Source organism: Leptodactylus fuscus, chromosome 7 (assembly GCF_031893055.1).
Source record: "Leptodactylus fuscus isolate aLepFus1 chromosome 7, aLepFus1.hap2, whole genome shotgun sequence".
In the NCBI taxonomy this organism is placed as follows: Eukaryota; Metazoa; Chordata; class Amphibia; order Anura; family Leptodactylidae; genus Leptodactylus; species Leptodactylus fuscus.
Genome location: NC_134271.1, coordinates 100,853,164 through 100,872,691, shown reverse-complemented (window position 1 = coordinate 100,872,691; position 19,528 = coordinate 100,853,164). Strand labels below are relative to the sequence as shown.

At 43.4% G+C, this 19,528-nt stretch overlaps 1 protein-coding gene across 1 annotated transcript in view; it reads right to left on the bottom strand.

Annotated features, from left to right (window-relative positions):
* Nucleotides 1-14,516, bottom strand: part of TRMT61A (tRNA methyltransferase 61A) — a 33,290-nt gene extending 18,774 nt beyond the window's left edge. Inside the window, exons 1-3 of the mRNA XM_075282686.1 lie at nt 14,440-14,516; nt 9,080-9,425; nt 38-304 (exon numbers count right to left, since the gene is read on the bottom strand). Of these exons, the coding sequence (XP_075138787.1) occupies nt 38-304; nt 9,080-9,410 (598 nt within the window). The 5' untranslated portion in view covers nt 9,411-9,425; nt 14,440-14,516. The remainder of the gene's footprint in view (nt 1-37; nt 305-9,079; nt 9,426-14,439) is intronic.
* Nucleotides 14,517-19,528: the final 5,012 nt, after the last annotated feature.

Here is a 19,528-nt window from a genome sequence, read left to right as displayed (position 1 = left end):
ACGTTGTGTGAAAAGTTAGTGACCCTATAAACCTTACCTTCAATCTTTAAAGCATCCTTTGCATGACCAATAGCCTCCCAGGGAGACGGTATGTCTAGGAATACAGCATCTGCAATGCGAGACACTCCAAATCCATTTTTACACACATCCTGGTTCTTTACGGTTACAAGATGATCTACTTTATGTTGCCGAAACTCTTCCATAGCTTTCTCAGCTCTCTGCTGATGGAACTCCACCGTGTAAAGATGTCCTGTAGGAGCCACGGTGCGAATGATAGCATGGGAAAGCGAACCACTGCCTGTACCTAAACCAAAAACAAGAGAAAAAAAAGTTAGGGCTCTGAAGACCTTAAATTCAACGTATTATAATATACAGTAAGTGATAGAAATGAGTGATAATAGGAGAAATAGGATTTGCCAAAAATGGTGCAATTTCCGAATATCACAACCTCACAATTCACAATCTCTGTTAGTTGTCAGTTAATGGAAATAATAACATTTTCATGTAAGACCTGAAAACCAGGACCCAGTCGATCTGACACAGCTCAGAATAAAACTGCATTCACACAAAGGATTATTTTCTAATGTGTATGCGCCATACAGTCCGATTATATCCTAGATTACATACTCACATGCTATTCTGAACCTGCATATGAAAAAAAAACAAGAACAAAACAGTTGGTCATGGGTCGGTTTGTCAGCATCTGATTGTACCATAAACATTAAATGTCTACACAGGTCTTAAAGGGATTCTACCATTAAAACCTTTTTTTTGTGAATAAGACGTTGGAATATCCTTTAGAAAGGCTATTTGTCGCTTACCTTTAGACGTGGTCTCCGCTGCGCCGTTCCTTAGAAATACCGGTTTTTACCAGTATGCAAATGAGCTCTCTCGCAGCGATGGGGGCAGGCCCCAGCGCTCAAACAGCGATGGGGGCGTCCCCACCGCTGCCAGAGAAGCGTCTCCAGCACCGCCTCCTTCTTCATCCGCAGCGTCAGCTTCAATGTCTTCTTCTGGCCCAGACTCGTAACTTCTAGGCCTCGGGCCTTGAGCAGAGCAGACTGCGCAGGCCATGGGAAAATGGCCGCTAACAATACTGTGCAGGTAAGAGACGAATAGCCTTTCTAAAGGCTATTCCGTCGTCTTATCCACACAAAAAAAGGTTTTAATGGTAGAATCCCTTTAAGGATTGAAAATACATTTAAGGCTGAGGCCCCACGTTGCAAAAAAGCAGCTTTTTTTGTTGCAGATTTTGCGGCATTTTATTTTTAAGCCAAAACCATGAGTGGATTGAGCAGATGGGAGAAGTATAAGAGCTTCCTATACATTTCCCTTTCATTTTGTAGCCACACCTGGGTTTGTCTGAAAAACTGCTGCAAAATCTGCAACAAAAAAAGCTGCGCTTCCACAACATGGGACTTCAACCTAAAGCAGCTTTTCCAATCTTTGAGAATACTATAAATATCTGATAGGTGTGTCATCTACTTCCATCTCCAAAACAGGGATCACCGGTCCACTCCTGCCTGTTGTCACCACCGCTGTTGTGAACGGTAGTGGCCAAGCATGCATAGTTCTCTTTAGTCATTTCTATAAGGAACAGTCGAGCACACAGGTGTCTACATAGGGCAAGATTCCAATAGTCTGGAATTCACAGAACTAAACAATGCTGGACAATATGACTTTTTATACCATAAAGATGAATTTTATTAATCCAGAAAAACAAGGACGGATCCAACAGCATGGAACTTCAGATCAGGTTGGCTGGGCCTGTACCCAAATGTGCATTAACAATGCTGGTACTAGTCTATCGAATTCTAGGTGTTTGGTAAATTTTAGTGCAAAACAATGCCACTTTGATTGGGATGTCAAGAGTTAAAAATGATACTGTTTCCATCATAGCACAAGCAGCCACAGTATCTCCAGAAAAAAAATTGCCTCCTAGCACGTTCATAAAGGAGAGGCGTGATGTCTGAGCCTGCAGCCGGATTTATTATGTGCCGCAGCATCAATCTTTAAAATAAAAGGGCACAACACACCACATTACATTTCTTATTTATAGATTCTGTTCTCTCTGTGACAAATTGCCATCATATCTAATAAAATATCACCTAAACCTTCACATTATAAAGATATACTTAAAAATTACTTTAATTGTCCAGTTTTGGTGATTTTATGTTCCTAGCACCTCTCATTTGCACACTGAAGCCACAGGCACAGCGGGGTAGTGTGAGAAACAGCACTGTCCTTGTCCAAGGGCGATGCCTGGTATTGCAGGTTAGTGCCATTCAAGGGAATACTGCAATACTGGACCAGTCATTATTTATGAAAAAAGGCAGATATTTTATTCTAGTCTCAAGCAACCAAACTGTTACTATATGCTAATATGCAAATCTATGTATCTCCATGGTAGGAATGCTTTGCACTCTGATCCCGCAGTCATACTTCCTTCTGTGTGTCCCTACTTCTAAGTGAAAGCAATTTGGTACATAGTCAATGGTAGGGAAGAAATCAGAGGCAATTTGACTGCAGAACTAGACCACACGTTTATTTGTAGTCTGTTACCAAGGTGACACAGAGGTCTGCATAGGAGCTGTAGACACAGACCAGCTGTGTGGTGTTATTACACGCATGTACAATATGAGCCTGAAGCTGGGAGTGGTACCACAACTGTGGAAAACATCTTGTGTGGTACCAGTTCCAAAGACACCTCATCCGATGGACTTCAATGACTACCGACCTATAGCACTGACATTCCACCTGATGAAGGTCCTAGAGAGACTGGTCTGGACACATCTCTGACCTCTAGTGAGCTCTGCTATGGACCCCCTCCAGTTTGCTTACCGGCTGGGCATTGGGGTGTCATCATCCACCGTCTACACAAAGCTCTTTCCCACCTGGAGAAACCAGGGAACATTGTGAGAATAACGTTCTTTGATTTCTCCAGTGCTTTTACACCATTCAGCCAGGGCTACTGAGAGACAAGCTGAACCTTGCTGGAGTGGACCATCACCATGTGATCTGTAGTACAGGAGCACCCCAAGGTACAGTTTTTGCCCCTTTCCTTTTCACACTGTGCACTGCTTACTTTAGATGCAATTCATCCAGCTGTTACTTGCAAAAATACTCCGATGACTCTGCAATATTAGGCCTCATCACAGACAAAGACGACAGGAGTACAGAGATTTAAACTGGGACTTTGTGGAATGGAGTCAGCAGAACCACCTCAAGATTAATGCTGGGAAGACCAAGGAGTTGGTGGTGGACTTTAGTAAGTGGAGGAGTACCCTCGAATCCCATGGACATCCAGGGGACATGCATTGAGATAGTCAAGACCTATAAGTACCTGGGTGTGCTCCTCAATAATAAACTAGACTGGGCTGATCACCTGGATGTGCTGAACAGAAAGGACCACAGCAGACTCTACCTGCTCAGGAGGCTGAGGGCTTTTGGAGTCCTGGGGGCACTTCTTAGGCCTTTTTCAACTCTGTAGTAGCATCAGCCATCTTCTTCGGAGGGGGCTGCTGGGGGAGTGGCATACCAGCTAGGGATAGGAATAGACTTGACAGGCTGGTTAGAAGGGTCAGCTCTGTCCTGGGGGGTATCCTGGACCAACTACAGGTGGTGGGTGACAGAAGGATACTGCCCGTGATGAGCTCCATGCTGGATAATAGCTCCCATCCCATGTATGAGACTGTGACAGCAATGGGCAGTACTGTCAGCGACCGACTGCTTCACCCCAAGTGTGAGAAGGAGAGCTATGTGAGGTCCTTCCTTCCAACTGTTGTCAGGCTGTATAATCAACATCAGGCCAAGTGAAGATCACTCCGCACAGAGAACTAAATGATCCTAAGTCGTTCTTTTTCTTCCTAGTTGCCTTGACTCCTAGTATCTTTTTCTATCTGCTATGAGCTTGTATGTGTTCTTTCTTGAATATATTACTGTTTTATCCATGCTGCTGGCATACACTGAATTTCCCCTTGTTGGGAATATTAAAGGATTATCTTATGAATATATATGAATCAATATCATTTGCATAGTTGCTCTTTTCCTTTTATTTTAATTTCATTTTTATGGACAGTCTCCTAAAACTTACGTTCTCCGTAAGAGACTCTATCACAAATTTCGCTGAAATTCAGTGGAGAGAAATGTTCTGCATGGACTTTTTTAGAGAACAGCACAAGTGTGAACCTAGCCTCAGTGGAGAGAAGGGGCTTTCTTTTAAAAAGGGATTAGAATGGTTTATAAAATTCCCATGCTGAAAGAGATCAGCGCGACATGCCGTAAGTTATTGCATCAATTTTTTATTTTTTTTTTTAGAGGTACCAGGTTACAAATTATTTTTTTCTGCTTAATCAGTCAAATTCCTGGAAAACTCCTTTAAATTGTCACTCAGCTTGCCCTATAAGCTGAATTGCACGTAAATCTACATAGCTATGCAGAGTGCCAGCCCTCCTATGCTACTATATTATCTGTGACACATCCAAGAACCAGGAAACTCAGGATGAACAGAGATGTAGTCTCCATAGAAAGAGCTGGGCTGGCATAGCTTTGCAGGGGAGATAAATAATAAATGCACAATAAGCCCCAGCGAGGCGTGGATAATTTATGTAGTAGTCTCTATAGACTTACAGGCCTACAAAGTGTATTTGGTTTGGCAAGACTCAGAACAGATAAATCAAAGCAGAGGAGATTAATGGAATTTAACAATAAGGCTGTTTACTGGGTGAAACTTGAAGCAGTATAGTGTGTGTGTGTGGTGAGACGCGTCTGAAGGTTCTGCATTCATCCACAAGCTCCCATCACGTTCTCTTTGTCTCTTGTTCCAAGAACAATGTGTGAGTGACACGAGGCGCTACGTTCCTGCGGCCTCTAAAGTAACCCAAGAGATTTCAGCCTGGTGGCCTGTGAATCAGGTTACACAGACAGAGATTACAGTAACAATGTATAGGAGGAACCCGCTGGATCACTCCAGGACATTCTACTGTTCAGATTTTTCCAGTTTTATATAACTAAAATGTTATACCATTAAAATCTATGCTAGCTGTCAGGAAATCGACAGCAAACTGAAAACCCACAGATCAAACAATTGTCTGCTACAGTTCTATCCAGTTTAGACAATCTTCTGTGATCTTTGCCGCATAGACTCCTGGATGGTGTTTTACCGGCACTGATACACGGTCATATAAGGGTTTTTTTATACTGACTGCAAGATTGGAGTCAGGATGGAATTTTTCTCCCCTGAAATGAGGCAATTGGCATGAGCCTACATGGGTTTTTTGTGTTCCCCTGGATTGTAGGGTTATAGGTTGGACTTGATGGACTGATGTCTTTACCCAACCTCATCAACTATGTAACTGAAACTGTAATATTCAGTCACCAGCTGTATATATGAATATACAGATATATACATCAAAATAGAATCCATGATACAACATATGCCTGCTATCTAGTGAAAGTTATGGAGGAGAGATCCATATAGTGTCACAATAGTATGATGCATTAGAAGATGCTGAATGAGTCCCATATCCCATATATACACATAAGAACACAAATGGTCCTTCATTTACATTTCTCACTGCATATCATTTTTACATCGTTCTGCCCTTTTGATTTTGTGGATCTGATATTTTTTTATAGATCGCAATGAGGTTGTACTTTTGACATCAAAATCAGTATACCTTAGAATTGGAGTTTAAGGGCTAGTTCACACGGGGACATGGAGGCGGATTTTGACAGCGGAATCCATGTCAAAATCCGCCTCCATATAATGCTAGTCTATGTAGAGGGCTAGCTCTTTTTTTTTCGCAAGCGTTTTTTAACGCTAGGTGAAAAAAGATGCAAGCTGCCCTTTCTTCCGCCTAGCGGCAGCACCCTCTGATGTCGGCTCATTCATTTGAGCCGGCTACGGAGAGGAAAGCCGCGACCGCGATGGTTGTGGCAGGCGGGTTTTGACCCGAGAGTGACGTGGCTCCCACGTCACTCTCTGTGTCAAAATCTGCCCCCACCGCCCCCATGTGAACGAGTCCTAAGGCTAATTCACACGTAGTTAGGTGTCGATGAATTTGATCAGGAAAAAATCCGCTTCAGGAACCAGGAAATGGTTTTTTTGACATGAGGCATTTTTTGGAGTATTTTTTACAGTGTCAAAAACCTCTAGTGGTTTTTCCGCCTCCCATTGACTCCCGTTGGTTTTTGCAGGCGGAATCTGCCTGAAGAAAGGTCATGTTGCTTCTTTTTCCGCTAGTGGAAAAAAGAATGCCAGCGGTTTACGTAGGACTCTATTGTGAGGAGGCGGATTTTGAGACGGATTCCGCAGCAAAATCCGTGCCATTTTGCCCCATGTAAACTAGCCCTAATATTATTGCACCCTATTACTTTCTACATGGGGAGAGATATGTATGTAATCTTATGTATAGAACCAGTTGTGTTCTTATGTACGAGTATATGTGGGACCCATTTGAGATCTTCTAACACAAGGGTCAGCAACCTTCGGCACTCTAGCTGCTGTGCAACTACAACTCCCAAAATCCTCCATTCACTACCATGGGAGTTCCAAGAACAGCAGAGCAGGTATGCATACTGGGAGTTGTAGTTTTACAACAGCTGGAGTGCCGAAGGTTGCCTACCCCTGTTATAACACATCAGCCATTATCAGATTTTTTAGAGTCATGCTTGATCTTCAGGCAGATTCTTCCTGATAACTCCCATTGAAGTGAATAGGAGGCAAAAAATACCACCAAGTAGGTGAGGAATTTGATGCTGATTTTGATGCAGAATTTGGACAAACAGAAAAATCTGCTTCAAATTTCTGATGGAAAAAAACGAAGAGAACTCCTGCTTGTGACCAAGGCAAAAATAATACAGATTCTAAGTCTTCTTAAAGGAACAGTAAACTGGTAAGGAGAGACTGATTGCCGTTTGGTATTATAGGATTCTACAGATACACTATTGTTCCTTTAAGAGCATAGTGGAATTTTCCACTTATACAAGGGCATGTAACATTGAAATAACTTACAGAAGCTTTACTGATATGATGTCTTATCACTACTAATCTGATGTTTTCACCCACTACCTCTGCAGCGGAGGGGTTAATCTGGATAGCTGAAGGAGCAAAGCAGACTGCGATTCTCCAAATAAAATGTTCCTTTGCTGCCGCTGAGATACCATCTGTGACCTCGAGCAGAGCGCAGATCACATGTCCTGACTAAGCTCTCTGAACACCGGCTTATAGAGAAGCTTGCAAGCCGTAGCCCATTATCAAAATGAAATACAGTAAGGTGCAGCATGGCGCTGACAGAACGGCACATGTCTGGGGAAGATCTATGAAATAGTGCTGTCAATATAGAAATTAATGGCATACAATTGGGTTGTCAGAACAATTGGTAATAAGGATTCAGAAATCAGTTGTGTTTAAAGGGACTCTATCATTGGAATAACATGTTTTTTGATATTTATATGCCTGAAAAGCCTTTAAAAAGGTTATTCAGTTGCTGGTACAATTTTTTTTTTTTTTATAAAGACCCCCCCCCCCCCCCCTTTTTAATTACATATCGGTAAAACCAATATGTAAATGAGCCTGTCCGTGCACCATGGGCGTTCCCCCAAGCCTCCGTGCACCCCCTGCCTCATACCTTCAAACCGCCCCATCTTTTGTTTGCAAAAACAAAATTCCTCCTCCTCTCTCCCTGTAACCGCCTCCAAAATCTCTTATCTCGCTCTTGTACATTGAAATTTTGGGCATGTGCAGTAACGCTCCCTTCTGAGTGCTACTGCACATGCCCGAGCGCCATTTTCTTGTGGGCTTTCTTCCACAGTACACAAGAAAATGGCGCTCAGGCACGTGCAGTAGTGCTCAGAAGGGAGCGTTACTGTGCAAGCACGAAATTTCAATGTACAGGAGCGAGATGAGAGATGCTTGAGGCAGTTACAGGGAGATAGGAGGAGGAATTTTCGGAGCGCAAGCAAAAGAGGGGGCGGTTTGAAGGTATGACACAGGGGGGTGCACGGAGGTTTGTAGGAACACCCAGGGTGCACGGACAGGCTCATTTAAATATCGGTTTTACCAGTATGTAATAAAAACGGATGGGGGGGTTTTTTTTTTAAAAAAAGAGTAGCAGCACCTGAATAGCCTTTTTAAAGACTATTCAGGCATATGAATATCAAAAAACACGTTATTCCAATGATAGAGTCCCTTTAACCCATTTATGCCAGAGGTTATATATTTTTCAGTTCGAATAATGGAACTCTAGTCATAAATGGGTTAATCTTCCAGGGTGCGTCCACGAACCACATATGATTAAAAGTAGTCAGAGGACATCTAGGACTACACACCAACATAATATATATAATTCACCATAATAGATTCCCCATACTGTACAAGAACTGACTGTACAGCACATCAGTAAGAAATGGGTCTAACCACTAGGATGTCCAACACTGCCTACAGGATACACTAATGCAAAGCAGCCATCATTGGGGGTCAGCCATAACAAGCTGAGGGTGCACAGTACTCACCCTGCAGCCCCCACATATTCTGTGCATCCATGATGTGACTGCCTTGATACACGACTGGTCTAGCAGCTGGTTTAATAAATACTGAAGCGGAGTTGAACCTGTTGTCTTGTCCAGGACTTTCTCCTATCCTTGGCTCTTTTCTGTTCTGGAGGTTTCTACACTGGGGAGCACAGTTTTTGTGCTCTTCTCAATTTAAAAGAATGTTTGCTTGTGTTATACATTGTCACATTGTGTCACACAATGAGGGATCCTCTATATGCAGTTGCTCTTTAATTTGGCTATTAGAATATATGGACAAGGGATACAAAATACTTACGGTACCTTTGAAATTGTGCTCCAGACTCCTTCAGTACCCTCCCGCTCAATTGTTCAGATTCTGATATAATGATATCTTTTGACCATACCAACAAATCACTACCTACACCATATATAGTGTTCCATCCATTATGAAAATCCCTTTATTATAGGACACCCAAATTGCAAGGACATCTAGAAACCTGGCATTGCTACAAGGGTACATAGCATAACATTCTAAAAAGCATGTTATAGCAAAAAATAGCATTACCTGATTCACAGACCACTGATCCCGGTTTCAGCTCCAGCATCATAGTGATCATAGAAATATCCGTTGAATAGAGAATCTGAGTGCGATGTGGAAGATTCAAGGTCCATAATTCCGGGGTTGGATATAAAATGTACACCCAGCCTCCTTTGCTGCAGGTAACCTTGGAGCCAAATCGTTTCCCTATTAAGTCAGTTGAATGTCTGATGACTCCATATTTAGTCTGAGTCTGGCCTCCATGTTGGATGGTCACTGGGAACATGGAGTCGTGACCCAAAAACACAATAGCTGTGTCTCCATCTTGAATAAGTTCTCTGTACTCCACAAAGCTCATGTTGATGATCACACCCTGAAAAACAGTTTAATTTATATAAAAGACGAAAAATGACCACAAAAGTCACATATAAAGTATTCTGCTCTATAGGAGGCTAAATACATTATCCACAGTAAAAGAATAAAGTTGCAAGATTTTGGTCTCCCCCACTCTTACTGAGCAAAAGGCCAATTGTAATGTTTAATTGGTACGTATACTTGTACAAAGAAAAATCTATACCCATCTCTTCAATTCTTCACCTGTTTGGAGGTCCCTGTCAATCTCTTACTTCCTGCATCAGTAACATGATGTACATATGCAAGTAACTAATGCAGTCAAAAACTTGCCTCAGTCGAGATGCCAGCCATGTATGGTAAGTGACTGTTTGCAGGGGTCAAATACCCAAAGCATTTCAACTTTGCATGTTTTCCCCATCCAATTCTCTATTTCTGGCCAAATTTTTCTAAACACTAAATACCCATTTTAAAGATCAATGCAGACAATGTATAGAAAAGAAAAAAAAAAAGTACCCGTATTTTACGGACTATAAGGCGCATTGCCCATGAGCGCCTTATAGTCCGTCTCGGTTCATATATAAGGCGCACCGGACTATAAGCCGCAGTCCGGTGCGCATTATATGTTATTGAAAGCGGCGGCAGACAGACTTTGCCAGCGGCCGCTTAACCCCCCGCGTGCCAGCCGCTTCTATTGGAAGCGCTCGGCAGGCGAGGAGGGGCTCTATCAGCAAAATCATGCTGATAGAGCCCAACCGTAAAAGTTATATTAAACTAACCCCCCATTTTAAAATAAAACCCTGAAACAGAATGTGAAACTTACCGAGCGGTGCAGGGTGGGCGGGCATTCAGGCCTCCTCTTCCTCCGATGTTCCGTCCTCCTCCTCCGGCGCTCGCTAACTAATAAGCTAACTGATAATGGCCTGGGCGCATGCGCAGTAGCCTTAGTAGAAGCATTATGATATTGCGCATGCGCCCAGGCCATTATCAATTCGCGAGCGCCAGAGGAAGTGGTCAGGACATCGGAGGAAGAGGAGGCCTGAATGCCCGCCCGCCCTGCACAGCTCGGTAAGTTTCACGTTCTGTTTCAGGCCGGCGTGACAGCAGGGCTGCCGGACACTTCCTATTCATTTCTATGGGAGCCGGCATGCGAGCGCTCCCCATAGAAATGAATGGACTGCTTTTTTCCATTCATTTCTATGGGGAGCGCTCGCATGCCAGCTCCCATAGAAATGAATGGGAAGTGTCTGTCCATTCATTTCTATGGGGAGCGCTCGCATGCCGGCTCCCATAGAAATGAATAGGAAGTGTCCGGCAGCCCTGCTCCGTAGTGTGAATGCACCCTTACGGTGCCTTTTATGTATGTATGGAAGCGGCACGCAGACTTTGCCGCCGCTTCCATCCATATATAAGGCGCACTGGACTATAAGCCGCACTTACGATTTCTGAGGAAATCGTAGGTTTTTATGTGCGCCTTATAGTCCGGAAAATACGGTAGATACCTTGAAAGAGTTTAATAATTAAAAAAAATCTTTTGTTGCATGCATAAGGCTCTTACAGATCTGGGTATTTCAACTTATCCTAGAAAAAAACCTTACATACTGCAGAGGAGAGAATGGACTTGCCATAAACTCAATGTTATCTTTGTGTTTACATAAAGAGACACTGACACTGTCTGATCCTTTATCACCAAACTGAAATAAGGGCTAGTTCACATGGGGAATCCGCGTGGACCAATTCCGTCGCGGCTTTCCGCTCCGGATTAGGCCCAAATGAATGGGCCTAGTCCGGAGAGTGCTGTTGTGAGGCGGACGCTGCAGCTGAATCAGTTGCGGAATCCGCCTGAAGAAAGGGCAGCTGGCTTCTTTTTTCCGCTAGTGGGAACAAACCGCTAGTGGAAAAAAGAACGCTAGCGGTCTGCATAGACCTCTATTGTGAGGTCTTGCCTGTGTGAACAAGGCCTAAGCTGCCCTGATTGTCCTGAATGCATAGCAGCAGTGACTCATCCTCCAACCTGTGTTATCAGATATAGGCCAGGTGCCTTGACAACGATGTGTAAACAATGGGAGGAATAATTTCACATAGCAGGAAACCTAAGCAGCATTGATAAAGCAATGCATATTGGAAAACTCTTCAATTTACATAAGCTTGCAGTATGGATAGGATTCTTATGGGGGGGGATCAATGTCTAGAATACAGGCACATGAGTGCTTTACAACAGAAATAGATAGATGGACTGAGCTGTAAGAATAGACAGGAATAGGACCTGCTTTTTATTTTGCGGATATGAATGTGTTTAAAGAGGTATTCCCATGGACATAATCATATCCATATTTGTAGATAATTAAAAGTTAAGCATTCTTGAAAATATAAGTAGTTAAAAATTCTGAAAAGTTTTAAAGATTTTATTTAACTATCTTAGTGGTGACAGTCTGTTGTCTTGATCGGTTGCCAATGGTTACGACCACAAATGCAGAAGCTTTCTATGGTCTGGGACTTGTCAAAAACCCAGCCATGATTTTCTTATTGTAGCCGGGGTATCATGCAGGGACACTACATGTATGAGGAGATATCCTGTCCACAATAAGGAAATCATGACGGATGTTCTGACCTTAGAAGGTTCCTCATTCATGATCGTATCCACTGGCAACCGATCAAGATAACAATTTGTGACCACAAGATATTTAGAGAAAATCTTTAAAATGCTGCAAAATGTTTAATTACTTATATTTGCAAAAATGTTTAACTTTTAATTATCTACAAATTTTAAAATAATTATGTACATGGGAATACCCCTTTAAGGGCCCACATGCTATCCTTTATTACAGAGGTCCCCAAAGACAGGGCTGTGGATCACTTGGTACCAGGCCAGCCGAGCCATCGGGGATCGCTGTATGCTACAAGGTGTCGGCTGATTCTCCTATGCTGTGTGTAAGCAGCAGCACAGGAGCATCGTCAGACACCTAGTACAGGACATGTCTTTGAGAGTGATCTGTTGGTGTAGCCTACACTAGCAAACCACATTCCACTTACCAAGTATTAATGCAGTTGCCAGGACCTCTTCTTGCACACAAGATGTCTGCATATTCTATGCTGCTCCCAAAACCTTCGATACGGATCCACTGGGGAGCAGAATAGAAGACGCCCATATCCCGTGTACAAGAACAGATCCCTGGAGAGCTGCTTTAGTGACCAGGTAAGTATAATGTCATTGTAATTATAGTTACAGTATGAGGGGGGACTATTAACAGTGTTATTAAGTGTGTGTGTGTTTGTGTGTAATTATAACTGGAATAGTACCCTAATATAGTTATAGTGCCCGACCCCCAGTTAATAACAGCCCCACACACAAAGGTAATGTTACGAAGTGTGTGGGGGGCATTATAACTGTAATAGTGCCCCCCCTCCCCCCAGGTAGTAATATTACCTGTGAAAGGCTCTATTACAGTAATAATGCCTCCCCTCACATGTAATTGGTCCCTGGTACAAAAAAGGTTGGGGGTTGCTGCTTTATTACTCTGTAAGCAGGGGCCTCACTCCTATTGTCTGAATTGATTTATTGCTCTGTAAAGACTCATTTTGTCTGCACAAGATTAGTAAAGTGATGTGGAATATGTTGGTTCTATATATGAAAAAAGTATTATTATAATACATCTGTAATAATGGACCCATGGGCGTAACTACCGTGTAGCAGTGGTAGCGGCTGCCACAGGGCCCAGGACATTAGGGGGCCTGGCAACAGCCGCTACCACTGTGTTTTGTTTTTTTAAATAGGCCGTTAACAGCTGGAGTTACTCCACCCGGTAACGGGCCCTCCTTACTTACTGATCCTGGCAGGGGCCGGGATCGGTAAGTGACGCTGTGGGCCCCACAAGCACTACTATACTCAGGGGGTCTTTTCAGACCCCAAGTATAATGATCGGAGGCCCAGGAGAGTTAACGGAACATAAAAAACAGTGTTACTTACTTCTCCGGGCAGGCTTCGGGCCTACTTGCGTGACATCCCTGACGTCATATGACCGGGACGTCCATATGTGTCGCAACGCAGGCCCCCTAGTCACATGACGTCCCAGACGTCATTGAAGATGGCCGACAGCGGCGGAGAGTGCATCGGAGCCAGTGATAAGTAAGTAGCAGTGTTTTTTTATGTTTTTATCCCCCCCCCCGGGTTCCGATTATTATACTCTGAGGTCTGAAAAGACCCCAGGATATGATAATTGTTCATGGGTGTCCACAATGGAGCATAATACTGTGTGCAGGGGCCACTATGGGGCATAATACTGTGTGCAGGGGCCACTATGGGGCATAATACTGTGTGCAGGGGCCACTATGGGGCATAATACTGTGTGCAGGGGCCACTATGGGGCATAATACTGTGTGCAGGGGCCACTATGGGGCATAATACTGTGTGCAGGGGCCACTATGGGGCATAATACTGTGTGCAGGGGACACTATGGGGCATAATACTGTGTGCAGGGGCCTCTATGGGGCATAATACTGTGTGCAGGGGACACTATGGGGCATAATACTGTGTGCAGGGGCCACTATGGGGCATAATACTGTGTGCAGGGGCCACTATGGGGCATAATACTGTGTGCAGGGGCCACTATGGGGCATAATACTGTGTGCAGGGGTCAGACACTGAACGTGTACTGTGATCAGGAAATGCAAATCAGAATAGGACATAGATTTACATTGTTCACAAGAACTGTGAGTCTACATGAGAAAAGTGAAGTGTGTATGGTGGCATATAGTACAATGGATCCATGTGCAGTCCAATTCTAATCTGTCAGATTTGTACTACATCAAAGTGAACGTGAATATCGCATGTCTGAATGGAATGAACATTCTTTACGTGTTCTTTGGCATTGCTGATCATCCTAAGTAACACAACACATGAAAGTAAATGAGAAATGCAGGGCCAGCACATTATATAAGACAACAAGGTGCAGTGTACAAGTCTATGTGGATTCCAAACAGCGCATCAAAGAAGCAGCGTCCTCTATACTCTATACAGCGGCAGTGCAATGCCTTACCTGTCATACAGCACAGAATACAGATTTATGGTCCCAGTCTGTCATACACGTGGGCTCGTGTCTGCAGTGGAGTAGTTCCTGGTAGGTATGAATGACGTCACAGGAAGGGGCGGGGCGGCTTCTATTCTGTTCTCTATAGAGGAGGAAGGAGCTGAACACGTGTAGATAGAAAACAGAAAGCAGAGAGATGGTTAATGGGACTGTATGATAGAAGGGAAGTGATAGGATTGTTTTACATGGGGCTGCATGTTAGAGGAGGCTGAGGGGAGGGAGTGATGTATTTACATGGGACTGCATGTTGGAGGAGACTGAGGGGAGGGAGTGATGTATTTACATAGGACTGCTTGTTGGAGGAGACCTGTATTTACATGGGACTGCATGTTCTGCAGTTGAAGAGAAAGTGATGTTTACATGGGACTGTATCCTGGAGGGGCTGGGGGATTGGTTTGATGTTTAGGGTGGGATAGGAGCCCCTGTAGTGCCATTTGGCATGGAGGGATACTGGGTCCTATGGGTTCTGCTGACATCAAAAGGCGGGCAGGGGTGTTTGGGGTGCTGCTGGCATCTAAGGGGGCGCAGGGGTCTGTGGGTTGCTGCTGGCATCTAAGGGGGGCCAAGGGTCTGTGGGGTGCTGCTGCTGACATCTAGGGGGTCAGAAGTCAGTGGCGTTCTGCTGGCATCTAAGGGAGGGGAGAAGCAGGGGTCTGTGGGGTGCTGCTGGCATCTAAGAGGAGGGGGCAGGGGTCCATGGGGTGTTGTTGGCATCTAAGGGTAAGTTCACACGGAGTAAAATGGAGTGTATTTTGGAGTGTAATTTTACATGTGTAAAAAAATTTACGCGCGTATTTTGGAACGTTTTTTTACACGTGACGTTTACGGAGCGTTTATGGAAGCGTGTTTTTCTACACGCGTAAACGTTCTGTAAACGTCACGTGTAAAAAAACGCTCCAAAATACGCGCGTAAATTTTTTTACACGTGTAAAATTACACTCCAAAATACACTCCATTTTACTCCGTGTGAACTTAGGGAGTACGGGGGCAGGGGTCTGTAGGGTACTGCTGATATCTAAAGGGCAGGCAGGGGTGTGTGGGGTGATGCTGGTATCTAAGGGGGAGCAGGGGTCTAGAGATTTCAGTAATGAACAGTCTACATTGGTGTTGTTCTAGCAGGTCCGACCCCCAGCAACTCCAGTCACCTCAGTAATGAATAGTCTACAATGGAGTTCCTCTTGGTTGGTCCTTCCACCAGCAACTCCATTCTAGAGCGTTCACTAGTGAGGTGACTAGATTGGAGTTTCTGGAGGGAGGACCTACCAGAAGAAACTCCATACATGTGGGTGCCATTTCCAGGTCACGTAATAAGCTTTATTGTCCAGGAAACCCCCCCCTTCAGATTTAGCATGGTACTTCATATCACAGTCTTCTTTGGATATGGAGCAGACACAAGCTCGGCAGCCAGGCGCTCGCCAGTGGCAGGGTATAATATTGATAGATAAAGGGACTTGACTATTGCAGCCAATCAAATTGCTCCTTTTAGCTTCTAATTTTTCAATGTAAAAGTAAAATCTTGTTTCGGATTGGATAGATATCTGCCACGTTTTATGAATGTACATATTTTATACAAGACATTCGTTATATAAAATTTAGTGCAAAAAATACCTGCAGCAGTTCTGCACAGCGATTTATCACATGTGCAGTGGACTATTGACACTTTGGTGGAATTACATTTAGTAAGACCCACCTCGAGCCCCACCCACTTTGGCTTTGCTCATTCCTATAAAAGTCTCTTTGTATAAACTCCTGTCTCAGTTTAAAGGGAGTCTATCAGCGGGAAAAATGGTATCAGACTAATGACAGTACCTTGTAAAGCAGCTTCTACACTTTCCAAATATGCCTTTCTTATTTTGCATTGCAGCTCTATTTTCATGAAAATCAGTGCTTTATTCTAATGCAAATTAACTGAAAAGGGCTTTTTAAGGGCATATCTTATCTTGCTGAGGCTTCTCTCTCTCTGCTCTAAGTATCAATCCCTGGCATGAGACGAAACACCTAAAGCCCTTTTCAGATAATTTTCATAATAAAATGCTGATTTAAATGAAAGTGATGATGCATGACAGAAAAAAAGACATCTTTGGAAAGTGGCACAAGGTACTGTCATTAGTCTGATACCATTTTTCAGATTGGGAGGTATGGTCTTACACCCAGTTTTCACACTGGTTAGCTGACCTTGGTGCCAGAAGCTATATACAGATAGATGGAACCAGAAGTAGCTTTGATTCTATTCAAGTGATAGACCAGAGCTGCAGTACCCCATCACCACCGCTATACGTTGGACAGGACTTCAGTTCAACACCTTCTGGCTCCATACATCACTATAGCTTTCGTTGCTCAGAGGAAGCTGCATCATATGATCATAGTGGAGTCCAGATGAGCATGACAGATCACATACTGATAGCCTATCCTCTGAAGAAGTCATCAGTTGTTTCATTTTCATATATGTAAAATTTATTTTTGCAAAGTAATGTGCAGTAAACTCTGAATTAAAAATCCACACCAGTCTAATCCAGATGCCCTCCTTTGTAATAGCGACTCTGAAATTTATGGCAAAAGTATATGACCCTCTGGTTTATATGACGCTACACAGTATATGTCCTCTTTTTTTTTTTTTTTTTTTTTTTTTTGGGGGGGGGGGGGATCTGTGCACCACACAGGGACCAACACTAAAGGGAACACTTTAATAGAAAAAGGTTCAGTACTTACAAAAAAGACAAAACAAAAATAACAAATAAACAAAACAGTTCTAAAATAAAAAGTGAGAAAATTTACAAGCTGCAGTTATTCTGAACCGTAGGAGCTTGGAAAGAATCTTAAGGGCATGTTCACACGTTTTTTTTTGGCGTGGAATCCGCCTCAAAATCCGCTGCCAAAAACAGCTCCCATTGACTTCAATGGGAGCCATTCACTTCTTTTTTCTGCTAGCTAATAGTGGAAAAAAAGGAGCGACGGATTCTGACTCAGCCACAGTGTCCACAGCGTGAAACTCCCCCCGAGACATTCATTTGGGCCTAATCCGGAGTGGAATGTCATGACAGGATGCTGGTGCACTGCATCGGCATTCTGTCGCGGCTAGCTGTGCAGTATGTTCAAACGCGGAATCCATTTTCCGTCGTGACAACACATCCTAAGATAGCTTCCATGCAGCACAGCTAGCTCCAAGGAGTGACAACATTTTTTTTCTGGACATCATCAGTTTTCATAACGTTAGAACATGTCTCATGTTTCAGAGATGGCCTTCTGAATCATATATTGCAAAGAACAAAGTAGTCAGCGGCACTACTGCGGCAACGCTTGTATTCACAATCTTGTGTCAGTATTGGCAAAAATTCCCGGCTGCAACAGCCAAAAAACCATGGAATAAATTAAATCCTAGGGTGGTGCTCACTGTGAAAAAACCTAGACAGGCAGTGACATATCGATGTGAAATGTAGAAAACAGGGCACTCACCCGCCACGGGATACATAAAACATTCGTTTTTATTTCATCCTCTTAAAAAAAAGAGAAAGGGAAGCCTGACGAAGTGCACTAAGCACGAAACGATCGTCGCTGTTTGTTTCTTTGCATCATTCCGTCTTCTGTACCCCGATGGTCAAGGTTTGACCTTTTTTTAAGAGGATGAAATAAAAACGAATGTTTTATGTATCCCGTGGCGGTGAGTGCCCTGTTTTCTACATTTCACATCGAGCCTTCTGAATCATGTTTCCTACTTATTTCACCCTCCATATGGGATGGAGTTTGAAATGTGTCCTCCAGACCTCCCCCCTCTGACTGCTCTGATGTGCTGAATCCGTTTGTGTGTCTTGCATTTTCATATCCTCCTTATCTGTCTCGGTTCTCCTGTGACCAAAAGTAATTAACATTGAAATCATCAGCCCCAAAAACATAATAGCATTTTCCTCTGGAATACATCAAAAGCAGTGCTAGCTACTGAAACATATTTATCCTCTAACAATAGGATAGAGGAAAAATACCTTATCGGTTGAGATCTGACTGCTGAGACCCCAATGATCTCAAGAATGGGGGTCCTTCCCACCACCATTTAGCCTGACCGCAGCCATGCTGAATGTAGGTGTGACTTGTGTTGGATGGCGTCCCATTCACTTTAATGGTGGTGCTGAAGATGTAAAACACTTAGCTATATCTGGCACTCCCTTTCACTTCACTTTAGGCTTACTGTAATAGTGCCCTAATAGCAGCCGTCGACAGGAGACAGTCCCCTCCCACCAAGGGAATAGTGCCTCCCCAGGTAATAGTTCCCCCACATATGTAATAATATTACTTATGTGTAAGGGGGCACTCTTACTGTAATAGTGCCATTGCAGCACCTCTACTCAGGTAATAGCCACCCACCATTCATAAGTAATACTATTACTTATGGGGAGGGTTACTTTAATAATTCACTAACAATTGCCCCTCTACCCTTTGTTGAAGTATACAGTCCTATGAAAAAGTTTGGGCACCCCTATTAATCTTAATCATTTTTAGTTCTAAATATTTTGGTATTTGCAACAGCCATTTCAGTTTGATATATCAAATAACTGATGGACACAGTAATATTTCAGGATTGAAATGAGGTTTATTGTACTAACAGAAAATGTGCAATATGCATTAAACCAAAATTTGACCGGTGCAAAAGTATGGGCACCTCAACAGAAAAGTGACATTAATATTTAGTAGATCCTCCTTTTGCAAAGATAACAGCCTCTAGTCGCTTCCTGTAGCTTTTAATCAGTTCCTGGATCCTGGATAAAGGTATTTTGGACAAACAATTCAAGTTCAGTTAAGTTAGATGGTCGCCGAGCATGGACAGCCCGCTTCAAATCATCCCACAGATGTTCAATGATATTCAGGTCTGGGGACTGGGATGGCCATTCCAGAACATTGTAATTGTTCCTCTGCATGAATGCCTGAGTTGATTTGGAGCAGTGTTTTGGATCATTGTCTTGCTGAAATATCCATCCCCGGCGTAACTTCAACTTCGTCACTGATTCTTGAACATTATTCTCAAGAATCTGCTGATACTGAGTGGAAT